Consider the following 20,625-nt stretch of genomic DNA (forward strand, 5'->3'; position numbering starts at 1 on the left):
AATAGCGGCAGGAGGGAGGGAAAACTAAGAACGAGTGCAACGAGATGCTATGCTAACGAGAATAATCAAACGGACAGTGCGAACGTGCGATGTGAGTACTTGTAAGCTGTATGAATAGCTCAAATAAATCTCAAACGGCGGCGTCTTGCCGACGACGGTCTCAGTAACTGAGTAATTCTCCGGCATGCTCCGCAGCTTGCTCATGACCCCGAGTAAGTATGATTGAAATCCCGTTCGTGACTACAGCCAACTTGAATGTGCACTAAACTTGGCTATCACTGTACCCACGACTACTACGAACACCTTACCCATTTTCAAGGAGTCGGATGACTCATAGTTATTATCGGAAGTAAGACATAACACACAACGGCCACCGATCCCAAAAATCCATGATGAGTTTGATAGAATCTCTGAGCCAACAGCTAAGAACCTTCGTCTCTGGTACAACTTGGGGGGAAACAACCTGAATATCGACCACGTCAGGTCGAACCTAAATGGATTTCGCGTTAAACGTTATTTGTTGCAACTAGGAGCATCTCACCCATGTCAAGGTAAGCCTATCCTGTTCCAAGAATAACCCCGCAAAGTCACGCGTCGGAAAGGATGCATGGCAGACGGTTGTAGCGTAGGAATGGTTCGAGTTAAAGTTACTGTTGTAACACATATGAGCGAGCCAAGGAGGCTTGCGGATCAGATGGTCTAGTGAGTTGGAGTCAGAGGTGCTTTTGGAGCGGGCAATGACTCTTTCATTGAAGTCCCATATATGTACGTAGAAGCGACCGTCGGTAGATAGCGCTTCCATTCTATGTCCAGCAGTGGGGGTCCGATATCGAGGAAGAGCGTAGGCCATTCTGCTGCCGAAAACACTGATTCGGTGGCTTGGGTCATGGGGAAAGCAGCGCGTATGATGTGGTCCCCAGTCTGACCAGGGCATCGTGATAAGCGCCTCTGAATGAAGAGCATTTTCTGAAAAAATAGCCATGTCGATGACCAAAATAATGGGCAATACGGGAAGGAACATCTCCAAGACCATAATTTGGGACTCCAGAGTGGGTACGTAGCTGGGCATAAGGTCTGGGCGGACTGCCGTGCCTTGAAGCAACGGAGTAGTGTGAACAACACACGATGGACGACGTACAGAGCTGCAGATCGGAAAGCAGTAGACGATTCGGCGCTGAGGGGGCCCTCCAAACCCTTGAAATGTATACAAGCTTATAGAATTTTCCAAGTCGATGACAACAAATGTCTGTCGGTCTATAAGATGGAAATTGTGTTGATGAGACCGACTTTGAACATCATGCCCTACAGGATGCTGCTGATGCTAAGAATGGTAAAAAATAGCAATAACGGGACTTACGCACTCCACCTGTCCTTTCCTCCAATCTACCACTTGTATGAACATCTGCTGCCTCCATGTGTTGTTGTCTGTGTATGTGCAATAGGGGACAACGATGCGGTCCCCACAGATTGCAGGTTCGTTCATAAACACAACATGGTGAATGCCACATGCATCAAAATAATGGCTGCAGTCCAAGGAAGTGCACGCTGAATCCGGATGTGGAGCCTGCGACGAAAGCATACGAATGTCCAGCCAAAAAACGTGGTAAGCCTGCACGGTATTGGGCACATGGATGGAACGAAGCAGGGATATTGTGACCATAAGATCCTGCAGAGGGTCAGCGATAACTGGCACCAACTTGTGCTCCGGCATTGGGGATAAGGGGTTGTGGTTGGGCCATATCCGGGTAGTATTTGTGTTGCACTCCCGAATGAAGAGATCGCTCTCTGTGGACATCCACCAGAGCCCACACTTCATGGACTGTGTCGTCTCCTTGGTAGCGGCACGCGCAGCAGGCACTGATTCTTGAAAAACAGTGTTCATATGGAAGTCAGACCGCGACGTGAATGCCGATTTCTTCAGTAAATTGTTCTTTTTGAAAAAATCAATTGAGTCCTGGCCAGGGGTGGTGGTCTCGATAAAGCCCTGAGCAAAAAGCTCGAGCTTGTGTTGAATTCGCACAGAATTTTGAGCCGCATCTCTCAAGGTTGTGCAGGTCTGGCATCAACAGAAGTCAGCCTGTGGGTACCTTAGAGCCATGGGAAATAGCAAACTGCTATTGCGCAACAACAAAGGTCTCTTGGAGTGAGGAAAAGTAAAATGTAACATATCAGCTCTGCAGGAAGCGACAGGAATTCAGCATTCGCCATCGTCGTGGTTTTAGAAGACAAATACTTCAGGAGACCCGAAAATTGGCATCATTACGTCATAGTCTTGCTCACATCTGACTCAACGGCTCGCGCAGACGATATTGCGATCGGTCTTCTCCTTTGTGAGGCGGGAGATCAGATAGCCTTGTGTGTCTGGCAAGTCGAGAGCGACAATTTCTGCTTCAAATAGGAGGAGGGAACAGATGTGTTCTGCTATGTGCGTTGGACGGGTTGGACCGAGAGTAGATAATTCACGTCATTGTTTACGACATGTCTGATTGTCCCTTGTTTCTGTTTGTAACATAAACAAGTCATCTGGGCATATGCTACGTAGCAAGTAACATGCCATTGAGCCAAGAAATTTGGTACAAGCATGCTACTACAGAAGCGACTTCTTTTGAAACAAAAAAACAATCATTGGATAAGTATCATCCACGCCAGGACAAAGTAAAAAAGTCTATAACGCAAGAATACTATCATTCTCACAGCTCAATCAACTTCAGACATAACTCACAGGAGTGGGTATACAGCGAGCAAGATGCGCTGTGGTTCAATTTTTGTGCCGTCCAAGAAGTTGACGGATGCTGGTACCAGAATTCAGAATCAGTGATAGTATGAGTCGAGGTCAGCCAAGCATACCCCATATGCACCAAGCCCAGGCAGCCACAGCCACAGGCGCACGCACCCAGATGACACGTACAAAGCATGAGATAAGTGCAGCGATATCTAATGGCGCTATGCAGTAGCCAAGTGCGCAGAGTCCTTGGAAGAAGGACCTAGTTATTGGAACATAAGCACCATAGCCAGAAATGACAGAAGGTTGCTTACACTCTGCCACCAAGAAGCTAGGATCATTTGAAAGGCAAACTTAGCGCTATTGCATAAGCGGTGATGAGTATGTCCTACCTTAGCCTGGACGGTCACAACAAGGGAGCCAACGGACACGATCACGACCACGGAAGTGAATACCCCCAATGATTGGTTGGAGGGTGCCTGTGGTCGGAGACAGCATGTAGCCCCTTCTACGTACAGCAGATAAAAGACGCACATTCACGCTCAACATGATACCTAGGCATAGACAAAGCAGCAACGGGCCCCAAAGATCCCAGTCTCTGCAAAGACGGTATCAACTGACTGGCCCGATTGGAGTGCCAGGTGTCACATACCTGAGGACTTCACGTCCACTGGACTTACGAGGGTAGAGTACATGGACTAACTTAGAGTATACCGAAAGCAAATCGCGTGCCTGGACCTGGGGTCAGCTTCTGCGACGGAGTAAGGGTGGCTGCACTGACGATTGTGGTAGTGACAGGCTCATCGAGAGTGTCTGCTCCAGAATAACTGAAGAATGTTTACACATGATTGGACGCAAATATGATATACGAGGCTTACCGAGTCTCGACTCGAATGCCGCCGATAGTTTGCTTGTTGGAACTGCTAGACGAACTATTGGAACCAATGTTGCCAGACACGTTCTGATTCGGAGTGGGAGCTGCCGAGGGCTTTGCTAATTGTTCTGTTTCCCTTGATTTCCCCTTGTCTATGACTGGTGATGGTGCTGAGAACCCGGGGATGTCTTGCTCGTCTAAGTCGTCGTCGGCATCGTCGTCTGTATGACTTCTTGTTCGAATGACTATAAACGTCGTACAAATATAAAACACACCTGCTTCTATAAATCGCGAAGGAGAAGTCAGTGGAGGATGGCTCATGGTTAGTTGGTTTATGTTGCAACTACGAGGTTAATGTGGGCACTGGGCACTAGGGCAGTAGTAACGCTTGAGCTTTCGATGATCATCACTGCAATGCTGGCATAACATCCATATATGGAGTCGGTTTCCCGCGCCCGTTTTGGATTGACTGACGCGTCGAGCAGTCGTGAGTCTAACGTACACCTTGCAGTACCTTCAGCAAACATGGTTTGTAGTTAGCTGCAGTCCTTCACCTTTATCTGACTGTCTCACAGGGAAACGCACCATCTGGCATGCCACCCAGCCAATCTCAGGGACAGGATAATAAGGATAATAAGGACAAAAAAGCCGAGCCGCCAAAGAAGAAATGGGAGCCGCCTCTGCCGACTCGCGTTGGCAAGAAGAAAAGACGTGGACCAGCTGCTGCCTCAAAGCTACCCCCTGTATTCCCTGCTACGCGGTGTAGACTTCGTCTACTTAAGATGGACCGCATTAAAGACTACCTGCTCCTGGAAGAGGAATTTATCCACAACCAAGAGCGCATGAAGCCCGAATCGTCTCGTGAGGAGAAAAATCAGGATGAAAGGTCTAAGGTGGATGATATTAGAGGGACACCGATGATGGTTGGCACGCTGGAGGAGATTGTTGATGATGACCACGCTATCATCAGTACTGCAAGTGGTCCGGAGTCATACGTTTCGATCATGAGCTTCGTCGACAAGGACAGGATAGAGCCTGGGTGCTCAGTCCTACTAAACCACAAGAACCAGGCGGTGGTCGGCGTGCTGGAGGACGATACCGATCCTCTAGTCAGTGTCATGAAGTTAGACAAGGCTCCCACAGAAAGCTACGCTGATATCGGTGGTCTCGAGAACCAGATCCAAGAAATTAAGGTAGTTTTCTTCCTTTATTATCGGAGTTATCTTGTGACGTTTTTCTTCCTTCGCCCAGGAATCCGTTGAACTCCCACTAACACATCCGGAGTTATACGAGGAGATGGGAATCAAGCCGCCGAAGGGCGTCATCCTTTATGGGGTTCCCGGAACAGGAAAGACCCTCCTTGCCAAGGCAGTCGCAAACCAAACATCCGCAACTTTCTTGCGCGTAGTTGGTTCTGAGCTTATTCAGAAGTATCTCGGTGATGGTCCCAAGCTTGTTCGTGAACTCTTCCGCGTGGCCGAAGAACATGCCCCAAGCATTGTCTTCATCGACGAAATCGACGCTATAGGTACCAAACGGTAAACGACGCGTTTTCCTTTTCATTTACAGATATTGACGCTGCTATCTTTGAAGGTATGATTCGACATCAGGTGGCGAACGTGAAATTCAAAGAACAATGTTGGAACTACTCAACCAGCTTGATGGCTTCGACACTCGTGGCGACGTCAAGGTTATCATGGCTACGAATAAGATTGAGACGCTAGATCCTGCACTTATCCGGCCAGGTCGTATAGATCGAAAGATTGAATTCCCACTGCCTGATGTGAAGACCAAGCGGCATATCTTCCGGTAAGCCTTTCCTCCTCTCTTACAAATTTGACGACTGAATAATTACAGATTACATACGTCACGAATGAGCCTGAGCGATGATGTTGATCTGGAGGAGTTCATCATGGCCAAGGATGATCTTTCCGGTGCTGATATTAAGGCCGTCTGCACAGAGGCTGGTATGCTGGCTTTACGAGAACGTCGGATGCGGGTGACGAAAGCAGACTTCACTGCTGCTCGGGAAAAGGTAAGTTGGATATTTGAACTGCGAATGATGTTGCTGAGTCGTTGTAGGTTTTGTACAGGAAGAACGAAGGCACTCCCGAAGGCCTGTATTTGTAGCCTGTCCTTGTTGATTATCAATTTGCATTTCTACATTTTCTATACATTATCATCTGATTGATGATGTACACCGTTTTTGAAAGGTGACTCGTTTATTTGCGAAACCTTCTGTCCGCACCCACGTTATGATCTCCCTATCTGTCCCATCCTCTATTTAATTGAGTACATCACACGTAGGCGACAGGTGGGTGAGAGCTACAGTGACCAGTCTTGTTGAACCAGCCTTACACTGACATCAGTTTGTGGTTTTAGAAGCAATGCTGTGGCTTCAGCGTTAAAGAGTTGAAGCAATAACCGAGGTGCCAAAATAATGCTACACCTACGGTATAATCTGTCGACATTCATGCTCAAGTAAAAAGTACGCTTCCTCTTTGTATTTTCCGCTCATGGTTGTTACAGTGGCTACCAGTCACTCCCAAACATCAACACCGGTTCGTGCCCATGATGAATTTGATGTAGCATCTGGGCCAATGGCCTGAAACCTTCGTCTGTGCAGGGGAAACGGATATCACGGATTTACAGAGAATGCTGGACATACGAGCGCGTGTATTTGTGATTGTGACATTGAGTTCCTACGCACTGCAGTTGAATCGGCCATATCTGAGACAGCTGCGAGCCGTCTCTTTCGATACTCTTGCAGAACTCACGCGCATACGCACATTGACCGTGAGTGGTCTCATCTACATAAAATCATTCGAATATTTTGGATACTCCACGACTGACAGTTCCTTCTCTCGTCCAGCACAGGAAGCTCAAATGTAGAAAGTGATAGAGCAGATGCGGGTGAAAGGGGTATTTGTTTTGAGGATTGCAAAGACCCGATCAGCGCAGTCATGTGGAGATCTGAGAAGGATGATCGCGGACCTTCGTGACGGAGTCAGGTACATAATCTTGCTTACCAGGTTGATCCCTGACTCGGTGTCACCACACTGCCATTGTCCCGCGAAGCCCGAACAACTGGAATCCCAAATTAAAATACCAAACAACTTATTTATGTAGCATAATGAAACGCACAAAGTCCCTGTTCTGTTCCCCCCTCTGTAGAGCACCCGACATGTCTTCCCTTGCTACACACTACTGCTGGTTGTCACATGCACACGCTCCTGGAAGGCAATTGAAGTCATCTCGGTCGTTGTATCACTGTCGGCCACGAGCTTAGCATAATATTCTCGAATGCTTAGGATCAGGCGTGGTCCCAGCACAAATAATTGCACAAGTACAAAAATTTGAAAAACGCCAAAATAAATTTGCGCTCGCAGGGAATATGGGGGCTGTGAAACTAATGAACCGTACTCGCACGTAGAGACCGATGAGAGATTGACATACTTCTGAGACCCTCGGAGACAAATAACCGAACAAGGAGCAAAAAGCAACAGTAAAGCTAGCATGTGCGAAACTTTAGTGTGAAGAGAGAATTTCATTCGCATTGTGATCACGAGCTCACCTCGCAAAATAAACAGAGTGAGATTTCATCAATACTGTGAAACAATCCTTGATAATCCCTCCTGTTGAATGTCGTCGCTGTTCACGGAAGTGTTTTGCAGTAACCCAACCTGCAAGACACAGCGCCAGGATCTCCCATATAGCTATGAGCATCGAATACATGCGACATAAAAGTACGCGATCTCCCCCGAGCTCAATATTGCACTGGTATGTGCCGAATAGAATGACCTCCTCTGGTGTTATTCAATGATCCTGATGCATTCAAATCTTTCATTCATGAATTGATGCTTACCCACTGAAATTTTTCTCAACATCATGGCGACAATCGCCGCGCCAGAGATGTTGATAGTCAGGAATATAAAGATCATAAACATCAACACCTTTCTGGACTGCTGATACATGGCATGTAGCCGCGCGATCATAATGACTTGATGATGTTTCAGTCAAGTCAATATCATCAAATGAGTAGCTCACCACCAAGTATTGCAGGTACGGCCACGATGATCCAGCATAGCGTGAAAACCATAATATAACCTGAATTATCTAGTCAGTGGTCGGCCTCAGAAGACCACACCCTCTAAAGACACCCACAGCTGTGACAGTCATCAAATTGAACTAGGGAGTGGGTCAACAATATCACTCACCCCTACGTGGGAGTACAGTTAAGTAGGCAGAAATGTCATACATCGGTGTGGAATACTCACTGTATCTGTTGTCGGAAATGTCGGAAGATTCACTACATGCCGCCGATCAGAATAAAAGAACACGGCGTATGGGGAGACATACTCGGAATATTGATGCTGATTGTGAGAGATGGCTCATTAGCACAACACCAATTGTTTGGTCTTTCATACATACATAGCATATACTATTCCAATATAGCGCAGCTAAAATTTAAAATCAGCAAGACTTGCCAATCACACTTATAACACGAGCTTCTTACACCGAGGTACAGAACAGTCATCAACGACCAGCGTTGTCTCTGCCACGAATCAATCACCCCGTCCTTTGAAGTGAGAGTCTGCTCACCCAGACAAGTTCGACCTATAAAAGCATTCTTAGCGAGACGGCTTCTTCAGTGGGATCAACCTACCTCTTGTGGTAATGTTAATACTGGAAATACTATAAGACACTCAAATCGGTGATTCCTGAAGACTACGCTGCTCACTGGAATCGTAAATCACTCCAACAGAAGCGGCAACTGTGAAATCGTAGCCAATGTTAAGATCGAGACATCACCGTCATCATCCTGGCACTCCACGAACCTATTACATAGCTACCAGCACGATTGGCATCGATCAAATACCACAATTCGGGATCATTTGAGACTAGGGTCATACTGTTTCAGGGTGGGTGTAAGCGAGCAGTGAACTTGGTAGATTTATGAAGGGGGCGTCGTACTAGAAATTCCACTACCCAGCACTTTTATGTCTCAACGAGCGTTACAGCGGCCGGGATCTATTCCTGCACTGATTTACCATCCAGGGGCCCTCGATCAAATACAAACACGTGAGTTGGACGTGCATCGGTTTAGTTAAGTCAATGATTATGGAGGGTATCTGTCTCCGCACCTCCCTCTCTGTCCAAGTCATCGAGTTATCATATCACAAGGATGTGAAATGTATGGTGAAAGCAGTGCGACTCTGATGAAAACAAATCGGTAAAAAGCACTGAAATACATCCATCATGCATTTGACGCCCAGTGTTTTGGATACTTCTACTAGTAGGATGGGTGCCCGAGTCAAAGATCTCGTCATGCCGCATGCATCTATGGTTACCAGTATGACTAATCTGTTCGTGTATGGACGTCATTCTTAAGTTGTAGGGTAGGGACCAAGAATGGACACAATATATGTGTATATGCAATGGAAGCTCCGATATCTTGTATGAGCCAGCTACAACGTCACTCTAGAACTACACTGACTCACCCAGACCTAAAGGGGTACCCTGAATGTCCTTGTGTTCACTCTCCAATCATTTCACAAATGAACAGAGCCACCACACTGTGCATTCTTGAGGGGCGGATCTGATAATACTTAGTATGCTGTGCGTGGGAAGTGGGTTGGTGAAGTTAAGTTGATGAGGTAGATGGTAGCGAGCAGCGTATTTGATGATCTAGATGAGCTCTGCTGAGCTTTCTGGAAGTAGAAAACGCTAAATATAAGCGAGTTTAATTGCACGACGACGACGACGATAAATTAACTGAAACATACCGCAGCACTATCAGGTCACACATGTAAGAGCGTCCTCCGTGCCTGGCCCAAACAGCATAGTTGCGCTCGTTCTTAGGAGAAGATGAGCTAAAGAAGCAGCCTAGACAGTATACAGACATGACATTGATTACAGTCCTTTGTATATTGATTTATACCATGTTAAGAGTCCCAGGGTACACATTTTGCTGCGAGCATCCATTAGTATATGGACCGCCCAACGCACTGATTCGGAAGTTGGCTCAGGGTTGGCATCACATCGAACGCAAGCACGTCTTAGGTGATGTCCTAATTATTAGTGTAGAACGAAATTGATTGTTGAAGAACGTACGAAAGAGGAGTCGGGGGCTTGGTGCGTGAGCACCGTTACAATATCTATTGATCCGTAGTGTTCCACTTTCTGGACATACAGATACTGCAAATTTTGAAGCCAGATAACTTATAGCTCGGTCCTCAGATGCTATTTCCTCCATGCGATGGACCACAGAGAATGAAAGGAATGAAATGCGTAGACTTTGTGCTTCAATTGTACGTCTTTCTTGCAAATGAGCATGACAAGAATATGGGGTCCGTTGAGTGGAGAGTGGAAAATCACAAAATGTTGGAAGGGTTCAAGTGTGCACATCACAGTACTGATGCAGACATCGACCACGATATTCTGTTGGAGCCGTCGCCAAGCACGACCATCAGAGCAAAGCACCAAACGAGATACAGACATGCATACATACCCCCATTGACATGGATCACGGTCCTCTAGGGCAAGCATATGATCACTTGAGCGAAGTATCTGACAGAATATTTGTAGGAAACTTTCAAACGGGGAATTCAAAGATGTTTTGCAGGCATGAAGGGTACCGGCGTGATGTCTTGCACGTGACTCGGAGCTGTTGAAACTGGTGCCACTGTAAAAGGCTAAACGCTACTAGTAGTACTCCATCACACGGCAGTTGTGCCAGTCACCTTTGCCCTCATATTCTGAGTTCGTGGGATCTCTCACATTGAATTGTATGCTGCCATGACAGTTACCAAAAGACACCTGACCCTAGACGTTTTAAATTTCTACTACGCGGAAGTTCATAACCTCCAGGCTTATGTTCAGAAAATTGTCAAGGAAGAATCCTACAAACAAACGTGTGGCGACGGGCAGTCAGACTTTCCACTGCAAGGACCTGACTCTATCCAGTTTCGGGAACTGGTTACCTGCTCGTTTGTTTGCTTGTCGAAAGAGTCTACCACGGAACGTACACAATTTTCAGCCTCCGAGCCATACATTGATATGAAAGAGGTATGTGAAAGCATGTGTTCTAATTATACAGCAAGAACACAGTATTAACATGCTCTGAAGGTCATTCAGAAGGCCCAGGAGCGTCTATTTGGGACATCGAATTCAAAGTTCAAGCCAGACAATATCATAACATCGGGATATAAGAGAGTGAGCAGCTTACACCACATTCATACACTGTAAATTCAATTCAACAGGCTATTGATGCAAACGCTACTTCATGCGGCTTTACGAACACTTTTGTCAACACAATTATTACGGCTCTGCAAGCCACCGAATGGGCAAATCTGTTAACAAGGTAGAGCAACGGGTACGTACTGTGGGGTCTATTACTGACCTTCCCTTTCCTACAGAATCGGGGCAGATGCCATGCTGCATCTCCTTACCAAGACCTCCATTTTTATCAAACTCCCTAACGAGTGTTTATGTCAAATGACGGGTATGCCGTTAATTTACGCTACGCCTCCGACACTCAATTGGTACATGCCTATGAGTGAATCTATAAATGACCTTGGGAAGCGGAAGAGAGACCCGTTGGAGGGCTCGGGACCACGCAAACGCCTCAAGCTCATCGTATGGAAGAATCCCTCTAAAGCTTCCCTGAAGGGTAAAGTCAAGTTGGACGCTATTCCTTCGGAACGGTGAGAGAGGGGATATTACACCCGGCTCATTTTTCTGACTAGTTCAGCAGACGAACATCAGCTGATATTCCATTCGTTCGTGCACGGATGTTTTTCGCAAGACCGAATCGTGAGCGTGCGTCGCAAAATATCATTGTGGGCCTGCCTTGTACCCGTAAGCCTTCACACTTATTGGATTAACATTTATTCACCATCGCGAAGATGTGCTTAACCGGTTAAATCCTTCTTACTTTCGTCAAACGCAGTTACAAGCTGGAGCATATCAAGACCCTGACCCGCGCCAACAAGCACAGAAAGCCAGACACCTAAGCAAATATATCTTTCCGTTGCAATACGGTCTATCCAACGTATTCAGTCAGCCGTCAGCTGCTAAAGAAACTTATAAGCAGCCGAATTTTGCTGACAGAGAGCGTGAGATTGAGGTGAGGCGAGGTCTGTTAAGGTACAGAGACGTCGAATGAATGCGTGTGTTTTATAGCTCTTTGGAACATGCAAAACACCGAAGCGGCTGAAGGACGTGCTCGTGCTTTTGGAGAAGATGATCTGGCGACATGGCAAATGTCACTATAAGTTACTTAGAGACACAGTTTGTCCATCCAAGGTAAGTAGGCTCTAAGTTATAACGCGCGCTGGTCTCATCTTCACCTGTAGATCACAACAACGGATAACAAGACGATGGACAGTAGCATCATACTGGTGAGCAAAGTAGAATAGTGTCACAGTTTTGTTTTCTATCTGTTCAGCAGGAAATGATATCAGAGAACTCAATCCACCTGAAATCGCAAGCGTCGCAAATCAACATGTCAATTGATTTTGCAGGAAACAGCATCATCACAGATCGGACTCCAGGTAAAAATGAAACGGAACACAAACCGCGATTCCTGGAATTCACTTGTAATCATGCCGAGGTAGGTGAGTCAGAGATTCGTGTGTGCAATATCCCCTAACCATTTAGCTAGGTTTTTCGCTACGCTATACTTGTGACTAAGGCTGTCATTCCGAAAGCTTTCTGGGGATGCGAGAGTAATTTTCAAGTTGTTCGAGGCTGTGCGCGTATTCATCTCTCACACGCTTATAGTTTGCTGACACTTATCAGATATTAATGAACTCATTGCATGCCGGAGATACGAAACATCAACGTTACATAACGTACTCCAAGGTTTTAGCACGTCTGAATGCGACTGGTTGATGCCTCCCGGTGCGGGTGCCCGCAAGCAGCATAGAGTGTCCGTGACGGATTCTCTCAAACGCCGCGAACTTCTTGAAGAATTCTTCTTCTGGTATTTCGACTCCTTCCTGCTTCCGCTACTCAGAGTTCGTATTTCTTGGGCTAAGACGGAAATATTTTATTGATACAGATGTTTCCAGACGACGTTCTACGTCACGGAGTCATCCGTATTTCGGAAGCACATTCTTTACTTTCGGCAAGACGACTGGGAAATCCTCTGTGCACCCCTGATAGACCGACTAAGTGAGAAGACTTTCCAAGAGATCGAGAAGGTTTGTCTTGAACTACTGGTGCGACTTAGTTCTTACGTTTGTGCAGCATGAAGCAGAAGAGATCTTGCGCCAACGACAACTCGGATTTTCCTTCATCCGCTTGCTGCCCAAGGAAACTGGTGTTCGCCCCATTGTGAATCTACGTCGAAGAAGAAGCCCCAAGGTCCGTTCTCTCACTACAATCGGTTGGATTATTGCTCATTGCAACGTATGGTCAGTCTGCAAGGCCAGCGCTGTCAATCAACCAGACTCTAAGGACGACATTTGCAATTCTGACTCACGAGAAGGTGCTTCATTTTGTTGCTACGTTAAGATGACTCGTGCTAATGTCATGGTTAGCAACAACATCCAGACCTCCTTGGAGCGTCCGTTTTCAGCTCCAATGAAATATACCAAAAACTGAAAAGGTTCAAGACGGATTTATCGAAGGATGCACTCTCAGGGAAACTGTGCGATTTATCAACTCAATTAGATCCTTGTCACTGACTCGTGTATTTCGCAGTCCGAAACTATATTTCGTCAAACTTGACGTGCAAGCATGCTTCGACACCATAGATCAAACAATGCTGCTTAAGATACTTCACAACATAATATCCGAGGTAAACAGTTGCGTCTGCTTTCCGTTCCAAAATTCATGTTATTACGCAGGAGAACTATATGATACGGAAGCATGGGCGGGTCGCAGCTGATTTCGGAAAAATCAAGCGCGAGTATATGAAGCAAGCAGACTCAGATGGTGGGTTATTGTTCATTAAGCTGCTGGTCACGTGCTGATGAGGTATTCCTCAAGATCAATCCACGGATTTTGTGGCGTATGCTCGTGAAATAGCTGCTTTTCTACGGAATACAATCTTTGTAGATCAGGTCGGTCGCTTGGTTTATGGCTTATATCGTTCATTCATTGTCATGTAGGTTCAGTACGACTTCCAGAGCAAAATAGCCACTCTCAAGCTCCTTGAAGAGCATATAAGGGAAAACCTTGTGAAGGTCTGTTCTATCTGTCTTGGATGACCGTCTCAAGTCCCTGACGTTTTTTTGTCAGATTGGCGAGCGCTATTATCGACAAGTCGTTGGCATTCCTCAAGGGTCTGTGCTATCAGCTCTCTTGTGCTCGTTTTTCTATGGGGATTTAGAGAGAACTCGTTTGAATATCTTTGATGACCCCCAAAGTGTGCGTATTTCGTTTTTCCTTTTTGTAAGAACATGCTCATCCCAATGCATAGTTATTGCTTCGATGGATTGACGACTATCTATATGTAACAACCAGCTTGGCAAAGGCAAAGCAGTTCCTAGACGTCATGTACGAAGGTAAGCTAGCGTGTTTCGTGCTTTATCGGAGTTCATAGTCTGAATCGTTCAGGGCATCCTGAATACGGCTGCATCGTATCCAAGCAAAAGACATTGACCAATTTCGAGCACGATTCCATCCAGGGAGCGAACATTACCGAATACAATCAAAAATGTATGTTTTATAATGCTCCCTTACTATATTATTGTTTAAATATGCAATAGATTTTCCTTGGTGTGGTCTGTTGATCAATATGTCTAACCTCTCGGTCATGGCTGACTATTCGAGGTATGATGGACACGGTGAGTTTTTCCTTCCCGTGCGCGAGATGATAGACTTTCAATATTTAACGTTTTAGACCTTGAGTATTCGCTCACAGTCGACAAGAAGCGACGTCCTGGCGTGGCGTTCACTCGTAAGATGCTACTGTGAGTATGGTATATCCTTCCTTGGCCTGGCATCAACAATCGTCACTAGGATAGCGAAATCTAGAAGTCATATGATCTACACGGACACTCAATTGAATGGGCTGCATACTGCATATGTCAATGTTTATCAAAGTTTCATCATTGCTGCAACGAAGATGCACCATTATATCATGAGCTGGGGTACTGATGTTGCGAAGAATAAAAAATTCTTTAACAGTAGGTTGAATCTGATATATATCAACCTTTGGTTCATGTGCTTACCGAAAATAGATATTATCAGACAGGTTATCAGATATACCTATACTTCAATACGTCACCAGTCGTGCAACAAGGTTGCGCGCGATAGCGGAGGAGTTTGCGATCTGCAGGCATGTTCTGTATTATGGTGAGCATCGCGCTCGGTGTTGTATTTCGTTGTTCTCATTGTCAACGCCCCCAGGCTAGGGATGCATGCGTTCCGTACTGTTCTGTCGAAGAAGCCTGCTGTTTACGGTGGTACGATTCTACGTTCACTCCAGTTCCAGTTGTCTTTGCATCATAACAAACCGCTGAAGCACCGGTTTAAGAAGGTGGTGAAGGAGGGTGTTAAAGATGTTCCTGCGTTAGATTGAGATGGCGAACTTGCTGGCATAATATATCACATATCTATCACTTCCGTATTTCCTACCTGCACAGGCTTGGGTGGATTTGATCTCCCGCTTCGCCAGTCAAAGCCGTACGTGCATGCACGCGATGCTCCCGTTGTCTGCTTCCGTTCTACACCATGTCCGATTTAGGTAGTTCACAATTTGGTTCACATGCCGCCAACCACGTTGGTGACCTTGCTCTCTCCACTCCACCGCGGCCTTGAGGCTGAATCAATTAAGGTGTTGAATGTTTGCTCGAACTTCATAAATACGCCACAACCCTGCAACGCAGCTTGAGCCTCTTCCTTTTCCCCGGGAGTAATTCAGACATTCCATTGATCTTGGCAGTGGTCTTCGCTTAAGCGCTCTAGACTGTCGTGGTTCCAATAGTGAGCTATATAGTGCGCTCTACTCAGTATGCCTCTTCTCTGATTACTCCGTGGTGTCGAACAGGCACACGACATTTTACAGGCATGCCTCGTGGAACAACTTTGGCTTTCATAGCCCTTCCTTTACTTGCGCTATCACTTGCGTATTATGCACAATCCTCTTCCTCGCTTCTTGGACCCGCACCTCACCTCGGAACTGGACTGCAGCTTTCACTAGCCTTGTCAGGTCTCATCGGATACGCACAAGCCGCCGTGCAAGCACCTTTCAGGTTCAAAACTGTGGAACAGCCTGCGCAAGCAGTCATCGATACTGATGAGAACGAATATACACTCGAACCTCGTCCACGTTTCTCGCGCAAAATTATTGCTGTAGGCGACATACATGGTGACATCGGGAACGCAGAGCGTATTTTGCAAATGGCCAGCGTCGTAGACGAGAACAATAATTGGAGCGGCAAAGTGGATGTTCTTGTACAGACTGGTGACATCATTGACAGGTAAGGGCTTTTTGGCTGGTGTTCCCGAAATCAGACTCAATATGTTTGCAGGGGTGACGATACCATTGAGTTGTTTAATTGGATGGAAGACCTTCGAGAGCAAGCCTTAGCCGTCAACGGCATCGTGTTGTCCGTCCTCGGAAATCATGAGTATATGAACGCGATAGGTATGCAATAAATCTCATAACGTGGAGTACATGACTGAGCCTGTTCTCCACCAGGTGATTGGCGGTAAGTGGTGTCACCCACGGAGCATGCGTTGCCATTGAGGTTGATCACAGTTACGTTTTGGAGTCGGAGAAGAAGACTTTTGAGCCTCGTTCCAGCCGCCTGGAAGCTGTTACGACTGGCTGGCTTGCGGATGCATGGGCAGAGAATTACACTACCGCTGCACGACTCCCTCTTCACGGTTTACTTGGCCCTCCCAACACCGATTACCCAGCACCAGAAGGAAGTGGATTTGCACGTGTCAATGCAGGACCTCTTTCGCATGCCGCTTTCTCATTTGTGCATGGTGGTTTGGCTCCTACATACCCCAATCTTCAGCCGTTCCCGAGTGCCATTAATGACCTTGGAGCATCGCTTTTGCACAGGCTGAGAGAGCGCAAGCCTCAGCCTCAGCCACACCCACCTAGTTCGTACCCTGGTCTTCCTGCAGGCACGACTCGCGAGGAAGCCCGCTTGTACGGTGGCGATGGGCCGCTGTGGTACCGTGGCTGGGCTGATGAGGATGAAAAGAAGGCATGCCGGATGGTCGACGAGGTTCTCGAAAAGACGGGCACTCGCCGGATGGTGATGGGTCACACCCCGCAATTTGATGGTATTGCAGCTAGGTGTGACGGGAAAGTGCTCATCATCGACACAGGTAAGTTCTATGGCATCAAGATATTGTGGAGTGTTCTCAATATAACATTGAAGGTATTTCGCATGCTTATGGCGGGCCCTTATCGGCACTGTCAGTCGAGTATACGTTGGAACCAGCCAAGGGTGGCGGATGGAAAGAGCAGGAGATCGTCAAGGCTTTATACGCTGACAATGATGACGAGCTGCTTGCCGTCAGCACGCGGGACCTCGAGAGCCTCTGGTAGACCTCTACAAGGTCTCGCGACACTATTTGATGACCCCAACTGAAAACCTATAGGGCGCAGAGGATGGTAGTCAGACGTGATAAATTCTGGAACGTGCCAGGTGCGATGAATTATGGTATTGTAGGGTGTTTTTCGTTCAGAGAATTTTATGGAGATTTATCGTACATAATGTTTGTGCCATGAGTCTGACGCAGCTGCCTAATCGACTACGAGAATCGTTCAGAATCGATTTTTCGTGACTTGCTCGTTACAGGCCAAGATGAACGCTACTTTCAGAATTCAGATGATCTGGTTTACTCCTTGAATCTCGACAATATGCGCGTCACTGAGATTGTAAGTTCTACCGTCACTGTGATCTAGTAGTGCATGCCACACGCAATTCCGATCACGCATATCCGGTGTGGCGCCGACGCTGCCTGCTGGCATGAGCGGACATGAAGACATGATCGCAGGCTGAGTCATCTAGAACATCACCATGATCGATGACGTCTCTGGCCCAGCTGACTGACAATGACGTGTTCCAAGTCAGTCCAAGATTTTCGGGATTACCTAGACAAACAAATTCAACCCAACTTCAACCGATGGATGAACGTGTTTTGTCCTCAACGCTCAGTGAAAAATCACAGTACTTCGACGCACTCCAGTACCCTCCTGAGAAAGTCAAGAAATCTAGCAGTCAGGGGCAAAACGTCTCGATGCCGAAAAATTCAGGAAACACTCCTACGCCAAACGGTCATATCTCGGGCTCAAAGGCCTCGCCTCCAAAAGAAGATAGCGGTACGGAGGACAGCCACGAGTTCGCGAAGCGCAATAGCGGAGATCACTCAGGTCGCAGTAGGACACCCTCCATCCAATCGCTTCCCGTGTGTGCAGAGGACACAGACGAGGATGCACCTCTCCCTGATAGTATGGAAGGCGAACGCAGCACGGCGCTGGGAAGAAAGGCCTCTGTGCGCACAACAAGAAGCACTCGCACAACTAGATCGGTAGCTGAGGCGACAGCAGCCTTTCAGAGCGGGTCAGTTCTCACCGGTCCATCCGCAGAGCCAGAAGTAGATGCCGCTGTGGTCCTCCGGGGCGCCATTGCTGAGAGATCCTTGAGTAAGAAGCAGAAAGAAAAAATCATAAAGGATGAACGTGAGTATTCCGTCATTACGACTTCAAGTTCTGAAACGCTTCGTAGAGCGAGAGTCGAAGTCTTTTTCCAAGCTTTTGAAGACAGAGTCTAAGTTGGAAAAAGCTGCATTGGCACGGGCCCTCAAGTCTCTCGCGGCTCTGCAAGATCTTCACAAGGCCGCCTGCAAAGTCGAGGCGAAAGCGGAGGCAGCCCACTCCAAGTCACTCTTGGCCGCTCAGAAAGCCGAGAGCATGTTCCTTGAAGCAAGGGCTCGTGCTGAGGAGGAGCGTGCACATTGGGAGGGCAAGCAAGTGGAGGTCAAAGCTCAGGAGGATCGCTTGGAAGCGGAGAGAGAAATTGTAAGGGAGGTAGAGGACCGCATGGCAGAATGCGCCCGCGAGATCGAAAAATTGAGAATCCTAAAGGCTACAGACGAGGTACGAGCTCTCTTGTTTATTTTTTTGTATTGCGATTCACGCTCTTTTAGAGAGAAAGGGAAGCCAAGATGGCGGAAATGTTGGGAAAGAAAACATGACAAGTTCTCAATCGCAATCTCCCTTGAACCCTTGATCGATGCATACCATTATACTGGACTATCGCCGTTCTCAGTGATGCTGTTGACACAATTAATATAATCATTGCTATTGACTGCGACATCTTTATGATAACTGTTCACATTAATATCTGCCTACACATGACTTTGTACTAATACACGCACGATACATGACATAACAGAGCTGTGGATGTCCTACAACGCAGAAAGAAATGTCTGGGGATCAAAAGAGCAAAAACAGATGGATAGCTGTTCTTGAATGGTACAAGTTGCTGACGGCTTTGCATTTGGTGATAATGTCACAATCACATCATTCCAATGAGTCACCCCATGAGACGTCTTGCACCAAGCCTCACAAAGATGGATGCGAGCCCACCAAGCCGATACACCGCGCCATTGTATTACATCCAGCACCTGTGGCAACGAACAGAATCAGCATCAAAACTACAAGCATAAATAGAAATGTGAAGGATCAGATGGCTGTTCTTAGTTTTTTTTTGTTGTGTTTTCACCACCGCCATGAAGGCTTCGGATTTGGTGATACATATATCATCCACAAGGAAAAGCTGGTTTCAGAAAGACAACTCACCTCTCCTCAACTCTACATCGTCGAAGCGTTGATACGCAGAAGCTAGTGGGAGGTAAAAACGCGATCAAGAAATTTGTCTGCGGAGGTTAAATACTGCGCGGCGCGGAGATCGATTATGGTGTTGCCAGATGTTGCCGGGTTCCCAATGCAAGTGACCGTGATCTATCTCGCTGACTTGGAGTCGCCATGATCAGACTCGTCAAGCGAATACAAGCCGTGTATGAAGGAAGGCACGGGAATCAAAAGGCTTTTAATAAATGTCAACGGAATATGAAGAGTGGAGTATCGAATCCTCGGTATACTAATTTTTTTCTCAATTCACCGCATCATGTCCGAGGAATATCTTATTAGCACAAGGCTTGATTACGCAAAGACCATAGCAAATAACACCACCATCAGACCCGTCGTCACAACCTTGGGCTATGCACATGTTTTTTTTCTAATCGAATCAGGTTTCTCGTAAGGCTGCTCGGTACGGAATCTACGACTAGTGCATTACAAATCCGCACTACAAGTACAAACAAAATAAAAGTGAATATTGGTCGTCCATTGGAGTTAAGTAGATCGGTATAATGTGAGGTCCGTCCTCAGGTCCCGCTGTAGGATTGGTATTAACACATTTAAGGTAGCACTTGGCCAAAAAAAAAAAATTATGCGGGACTCGGTAATGATGACAAAGGCTCGAAGCAGCCAACTTGCTGTGTATGTGGATACACAGCAAGGGCATGAAGCTCCTCGCTCATAAATCATGAAAACCTGAATTAGGATGATTCGGAATAACTATACGAGTGGCGTCAACGGGAGCTTTGGTGAGCGTCATGTAAAAACAAACCTTAAACATCAGGGGAAGCGGGAATCTACTCCAATTCGTGCCAGATCTCACCGGATCGACGAGAGAGTGCACGGTCAGCCGGGGATAGCTCCTCGTGCTCGATCCCCCTCCAGAGTTCACCGGATCGCCGCACAGCTGTGCAACGGAGTGTATGTTAGTGGAAGCTTGCAACTCGATGTATTTGATAGGTCACCTTCTGCAGTTGGTGGTGCTGAAGGTGTCTCAGGGGAATAGACCTTATCGTGAACATGGTGCTTCCACAGAGCACCAGCAACTTCATTATGGGGGCCTGTAGAATATGTGGAAGTCGCGGCCGCGGTAGACGTTGTGGTCACTGTGGCTGCGGGGATAGCAGCACCGAGAACAGATGATGCGAGAGCAAGATAAACTGTGAAGCTGGCCAAGGAGGTAAACAT

The 20,625-nt window shown here is 46.9% G+C and overlaps 9 protein-coding genes across 9 annotated transcripts; 5 read left to right on the plus strand and 4 right to left on the minus strand.

Annotated features, from left to right (window-relative positions):
* Nucleotides 1–199: 199 nt before the first annotated feature.
* EDB93DRAFT_887294 (uncharacterized protein) lies at nt 200–2,252 on the minus strand. Its single transcript, XM_041457823.1, has 3 exons — nt 1,358–2,252; nt 542–1,312; nt 200–490 (listed from the first exon to the last, which is right to left on the minus strand). Exons 1-3 carry the CDS (start codon nt 1,880–1,882, stop codon nt 341–343), a joined length of 1,446 nt encoding a protein of 481 aa, XP_041303073.1. The 5' UTR covers nt 1,883–2,252; the 3' UTR covers nt 200–340.
* Nucleotides 2,253–2,364: 112 nt separating this feature from the next.
* EDB93DRAFT_886844 (uncharacterized protein) lies at nt 2,365–4,218 on the minus strand. The gene is made up of 11 exons (XM_041457821.1): nt 4,151–4,218; nt 3,872–4,100; nt 3,601–3,817; nt 3,504–3,549; nt 3,375–3,454; nt 3,257–3,320; nt 3,115–3,201; nt 3,037–3,053; nt 2,848–2,984; nt 2,723–2,792; nt 2,365–2,665 (listed from the first exon to the last, which is right to left on the minus strand). The coding sequence occupies exons 2-11, from the start codon at nt 3,915–3,917 to the stop codon at nt 2,623–2,625; spliced, it is 807 nt and encodes a 268-aa protein (XP_041303074.1). The 5' UTR covers nt 3,918–4,100; nt 4,151–4,218; the 3' UTR covers nt 2,365–2,622.
* On the plus strand, nt 4,190–5,726 carry EDB93DRAFT_1093372 (P-loop containing nucleoside triphosphate hydrolase protein; the record flags this gene model as incomplete). The annotated part of the gene is made up of 5 exons (XM_041446507.1): nt 4,190–4,789; nt 4,848–5,134; nt 5,190–5,405; nt 5,454–5,631; nt 5,679–5,726. The coding sequence occupies 5 exons, from the start codon at nt 4,190–4,192 to the stop codon at nt 5,724–5,726; spliced, it is 1,329 nt and encodes a 442-aa protein (XP_041303075.1).
* A 914-nt stretch (nt 5,727–6,640) lies between these two features.
* On the minus strand, nt 6,641–8,958 carry EDB93DRAFT_887238 (uncharacterized protein). The gene is made up of 15 exons (XM_041457822.1): nt 8,571–8,958; nt 8,435–8,508; nt 8,338–8,370; nt 8,263–8,282; nt 8,199–8,213; nt 8,113–8,151; nt 8,028–8,056; nt 7,956–7,969; nt 7,870–7,905; nt 7,644–7,703; nt 7,462–7,596; nt 7,171–7,402; nt 7,053–7,107; nt 6,741–6,997; nt 6,641–6,683 (listed from the first exon to the last, which is right to left on the minus strand). The coding sequence occupies exons 2-14, from the start codon at nt 8,505–8,507 to the stop codon at nt 6,794–6,796; spliced, it is 945 nt and encodes a 314-aa protein (XP_041303076.1). The 5' UTR covers nt 8,508; nt 8,571–8,958; the 3' UTR covers nt 6,641–6,683; nt 6,741–6,793.
* A 1,941-nt stretch (nt 8,959–10,899) lies between these two features.
* EDB93DRAFT_887401 (uncharacterized protein) lies at nt 10,900–12,173 on the plus strand. Its single transcript, XM_041457824.1, has 8 exons — nt 10,900–10,959; nt 11,015–11,100; nt 11,156–11,302; nt 11,353–11,456; nt 11,504–11,724; nt 11,781–11,903; nt 11,954–11,998; nt 12,062–12,173. Exons 2-8 carry the CDS (start codon nt 11,087–11,089, stop codon nt 12,077–12,079), a joined length of 672 nt encoding a protein of 223 aa, XP_041303077.1. The 5' UTR covers nt 10,900–10,959; nt 11,015–11,086; the 3' UTR covers nt 12,080–12,173.
* A 2,497-nt stretch (nt 12,174–14,670) lies between these two features.
* Nucleotides 14,671–15,123, plus strand: EDB93DRAFT_1067330 (uncharacterized protein; the record flags this gene model as incomplete). The annotated part of the gene is made up of 3 exons (XM_041444923.1): nt 14,671–14,734; nt 14,789–14,903; nt 14,958–15,123. Coding segments are annotated over 3 exons (345 nt in total), but the record flags the coding sequence as incomplete, so codon positions are not given.
* A 198-nt stretch (nt 15,124–15,321) lies between these two features.
* On the plus strand, nt 15,322–17,432 carry EDB93DRAFT_1174974 (Metallo-dependent phosphatase). Its single transcript, XM_041450458.1, has 5 exons — nt 15,322–16,030; nt 16,082–16,197; nt 16,252–16,261; nt 16,312–16,895; nt 16,949–17,432. The coding sequence occupies exons 1-5, from the start codon at nt 15,618–15,620 to the stop codon at nt 17,116–17,118; spliced, it is 1,293 nt and encodes a 430-aa protein (XP_041303079.1). The 5' UTR covers nt 15,322–15,617; the 3' UTR covers nt 17,119–17,432.
* A 267-nt stretch (nt 17,433–17,699) lies between these two features.
* On the plus strand, nt 17,700–18,770 carry EDB93DRAFT_1254930 (uncharacterized protein; the record flags this gene model as incomplete). The annotated part of the gene is made up of 3 exons (XM_041453701.1): nt 17,700–18,255; nt 18,302–18,672; nt 18,723–18,770. The coding sequence occupies 3 exons, from the start codon at nt 17,700–17,702 to the stop codon at nt 18,768–18,770; spliced, it is 975 nt and encodes a 324-aa protein (XP_041303080.1).
* Nucleotides 18,771–20,234: 1,464 nt separating this feature from the next.
* EDB93DRAFT_1254931 (uncharacterized protein) lies at nt 20,235–20,625 on the minus strand (the record flags this gene model as incomplete). The annotated part of the gene is made up of 2 exons (XM_041453702.1): nt 20,235–20,344; nt 20,403–20,625. 2 exons carry the CDS (start codon nt 20,623–20,625, stop codon nt 20,235–20,237), a joined length of 333 nt encoding a protein of 110 aa, XP_041303081.1.

This window comes from Suillus bovinus (assembly GCF_016758785.1).
Source record: "Suillus bovinus strain UH-Sbo-P2 chromosome Unknown EDB93scaffold_82, whole genome shotgun sequence".
Lineage (NCBI taxonomy): Eukaryota > Fungi > Basidiomycota > Agaricomycetes > Boletales > Suillaceae > Suillus > Suillus bovinus.

What these genes read in the sequence shown, in the direction of transcription:
- EDB93DRAFT_1174974 (XM_041450458.1), top strand. Translation starts at nt 15,618, where the DNA reads ATGCCTCGTGGAACAACTTTGGCTTTCATAGCCCTTCCTTTACTTGCG. An exon ending in ACTGGTGACATCATTGACAG is followed by an intron (nt 16,031 to 16,081) that starts GTAAGGGCTTTT and finishes ATATGTTTGCAG; the next exon opens with GGGTGACGATACCATTGAGT. An exon ending in AGTGCTCATCATCGACACAG is followed by an intron (nt 16,896 to 16,948) that starts GTAAGTTCTATG and finishes ATAACATTGAAG; the next exon opens with GTATTTCGCATGCTTATGGC.
- EDB93DRAFT_887401 (XM_041457824.1), top strand. An exon ending in GACGCTATTCCTTCGGAACG is followed by an intron (nt 11,303 to 11,352) that starts GTGAGAGAGGGG and finishes CTAGTTCAGCAG; the next exon opens with ACGAACATCAGCTGATATTC. An exon ending in ACAGAGAGCGTGAGATTGAG is followed by an intron (nt 11,725 to 11,780) that starts GTGAGGCGAGGT and finishes TGTGTTTTATAG; the next exon opens with CTCTTTGGAACATGCAAAAC.
- EDB93DRAFT_887294 (XM_041457823.1), bottom strand. Translation starts at nt 1,882, where the DNA reads ATGAACACTGTTTTTCAAGAATCAGTGCCTGCTGCGCGTGCCGCTACC. An exon ending in GGAAAGGACAGGTGGAGTGC is followed by an intron (nt 1,313 to 1,357) that starts GTAAGTCCCGTT and finishes TAGCATCAGCAG; the next exon opens with CATCCTGTAGGGCATGATGT. An exon ending in ATAGGCTTACCTTGACATGG is followed by an intron (nt 491 to 541) that starts GTGAGATGCTCC and finishes AAATCCATTTAG; the next exon opens with GTTCGACCTGACGTGGTCGA.
- EDB93DRAFT_887238 (XM_041457822.1), bottom strand. Translation starts at nt 8,507, where the DNA reads ATGACCCTAGTCTCAAATGATCCCGAATTGTGGTATTTGATCGATGCC. An exon ending in TGACTGTTCTGTACCTCGGT is followed by an intron (nt 8,057 to 8,112) that starts GTAAGAAGCTCG and finishes TTTAAATTTTAG; the next exon opens with CTGCGCTATATTGGAATAGT. An exon ending in GTTGAGAAAAATTTCAGTGG is followed by an intron (nt 7,403 to 7,461) that starts GTAAGCATCAAT and finishes GAATAACACCAG; the next exon opens with AGGAGGTCATTCTATTCGGC.
- EDB93DRAFT_886844 (XM_041457821.1), bottom strand. Translation starts at nt 3,917, where the DNA reads ATGAGCCATCCTCCACTGACTTCTCCTTCGCGATTTATAGAAGCAG. An exon ending in GTATCATGTTGAGCGTGAAT is followed by an intron (nt 3,202 to 3,256) that starts GTGCGTCTTTTA and finishes CTCCGACCACAG; the next exon opens with GCACCCTCCAACCAATCATT. An exon ending in CTGGGCTTGGTGCATATGGG is followed by an intron (nt 2,793 to 2,847) that starts GTATGCTTGGCT and finishes TTCTGGTACCAG; the next exon opens with CATCCGTCAACTTCTTGGAC.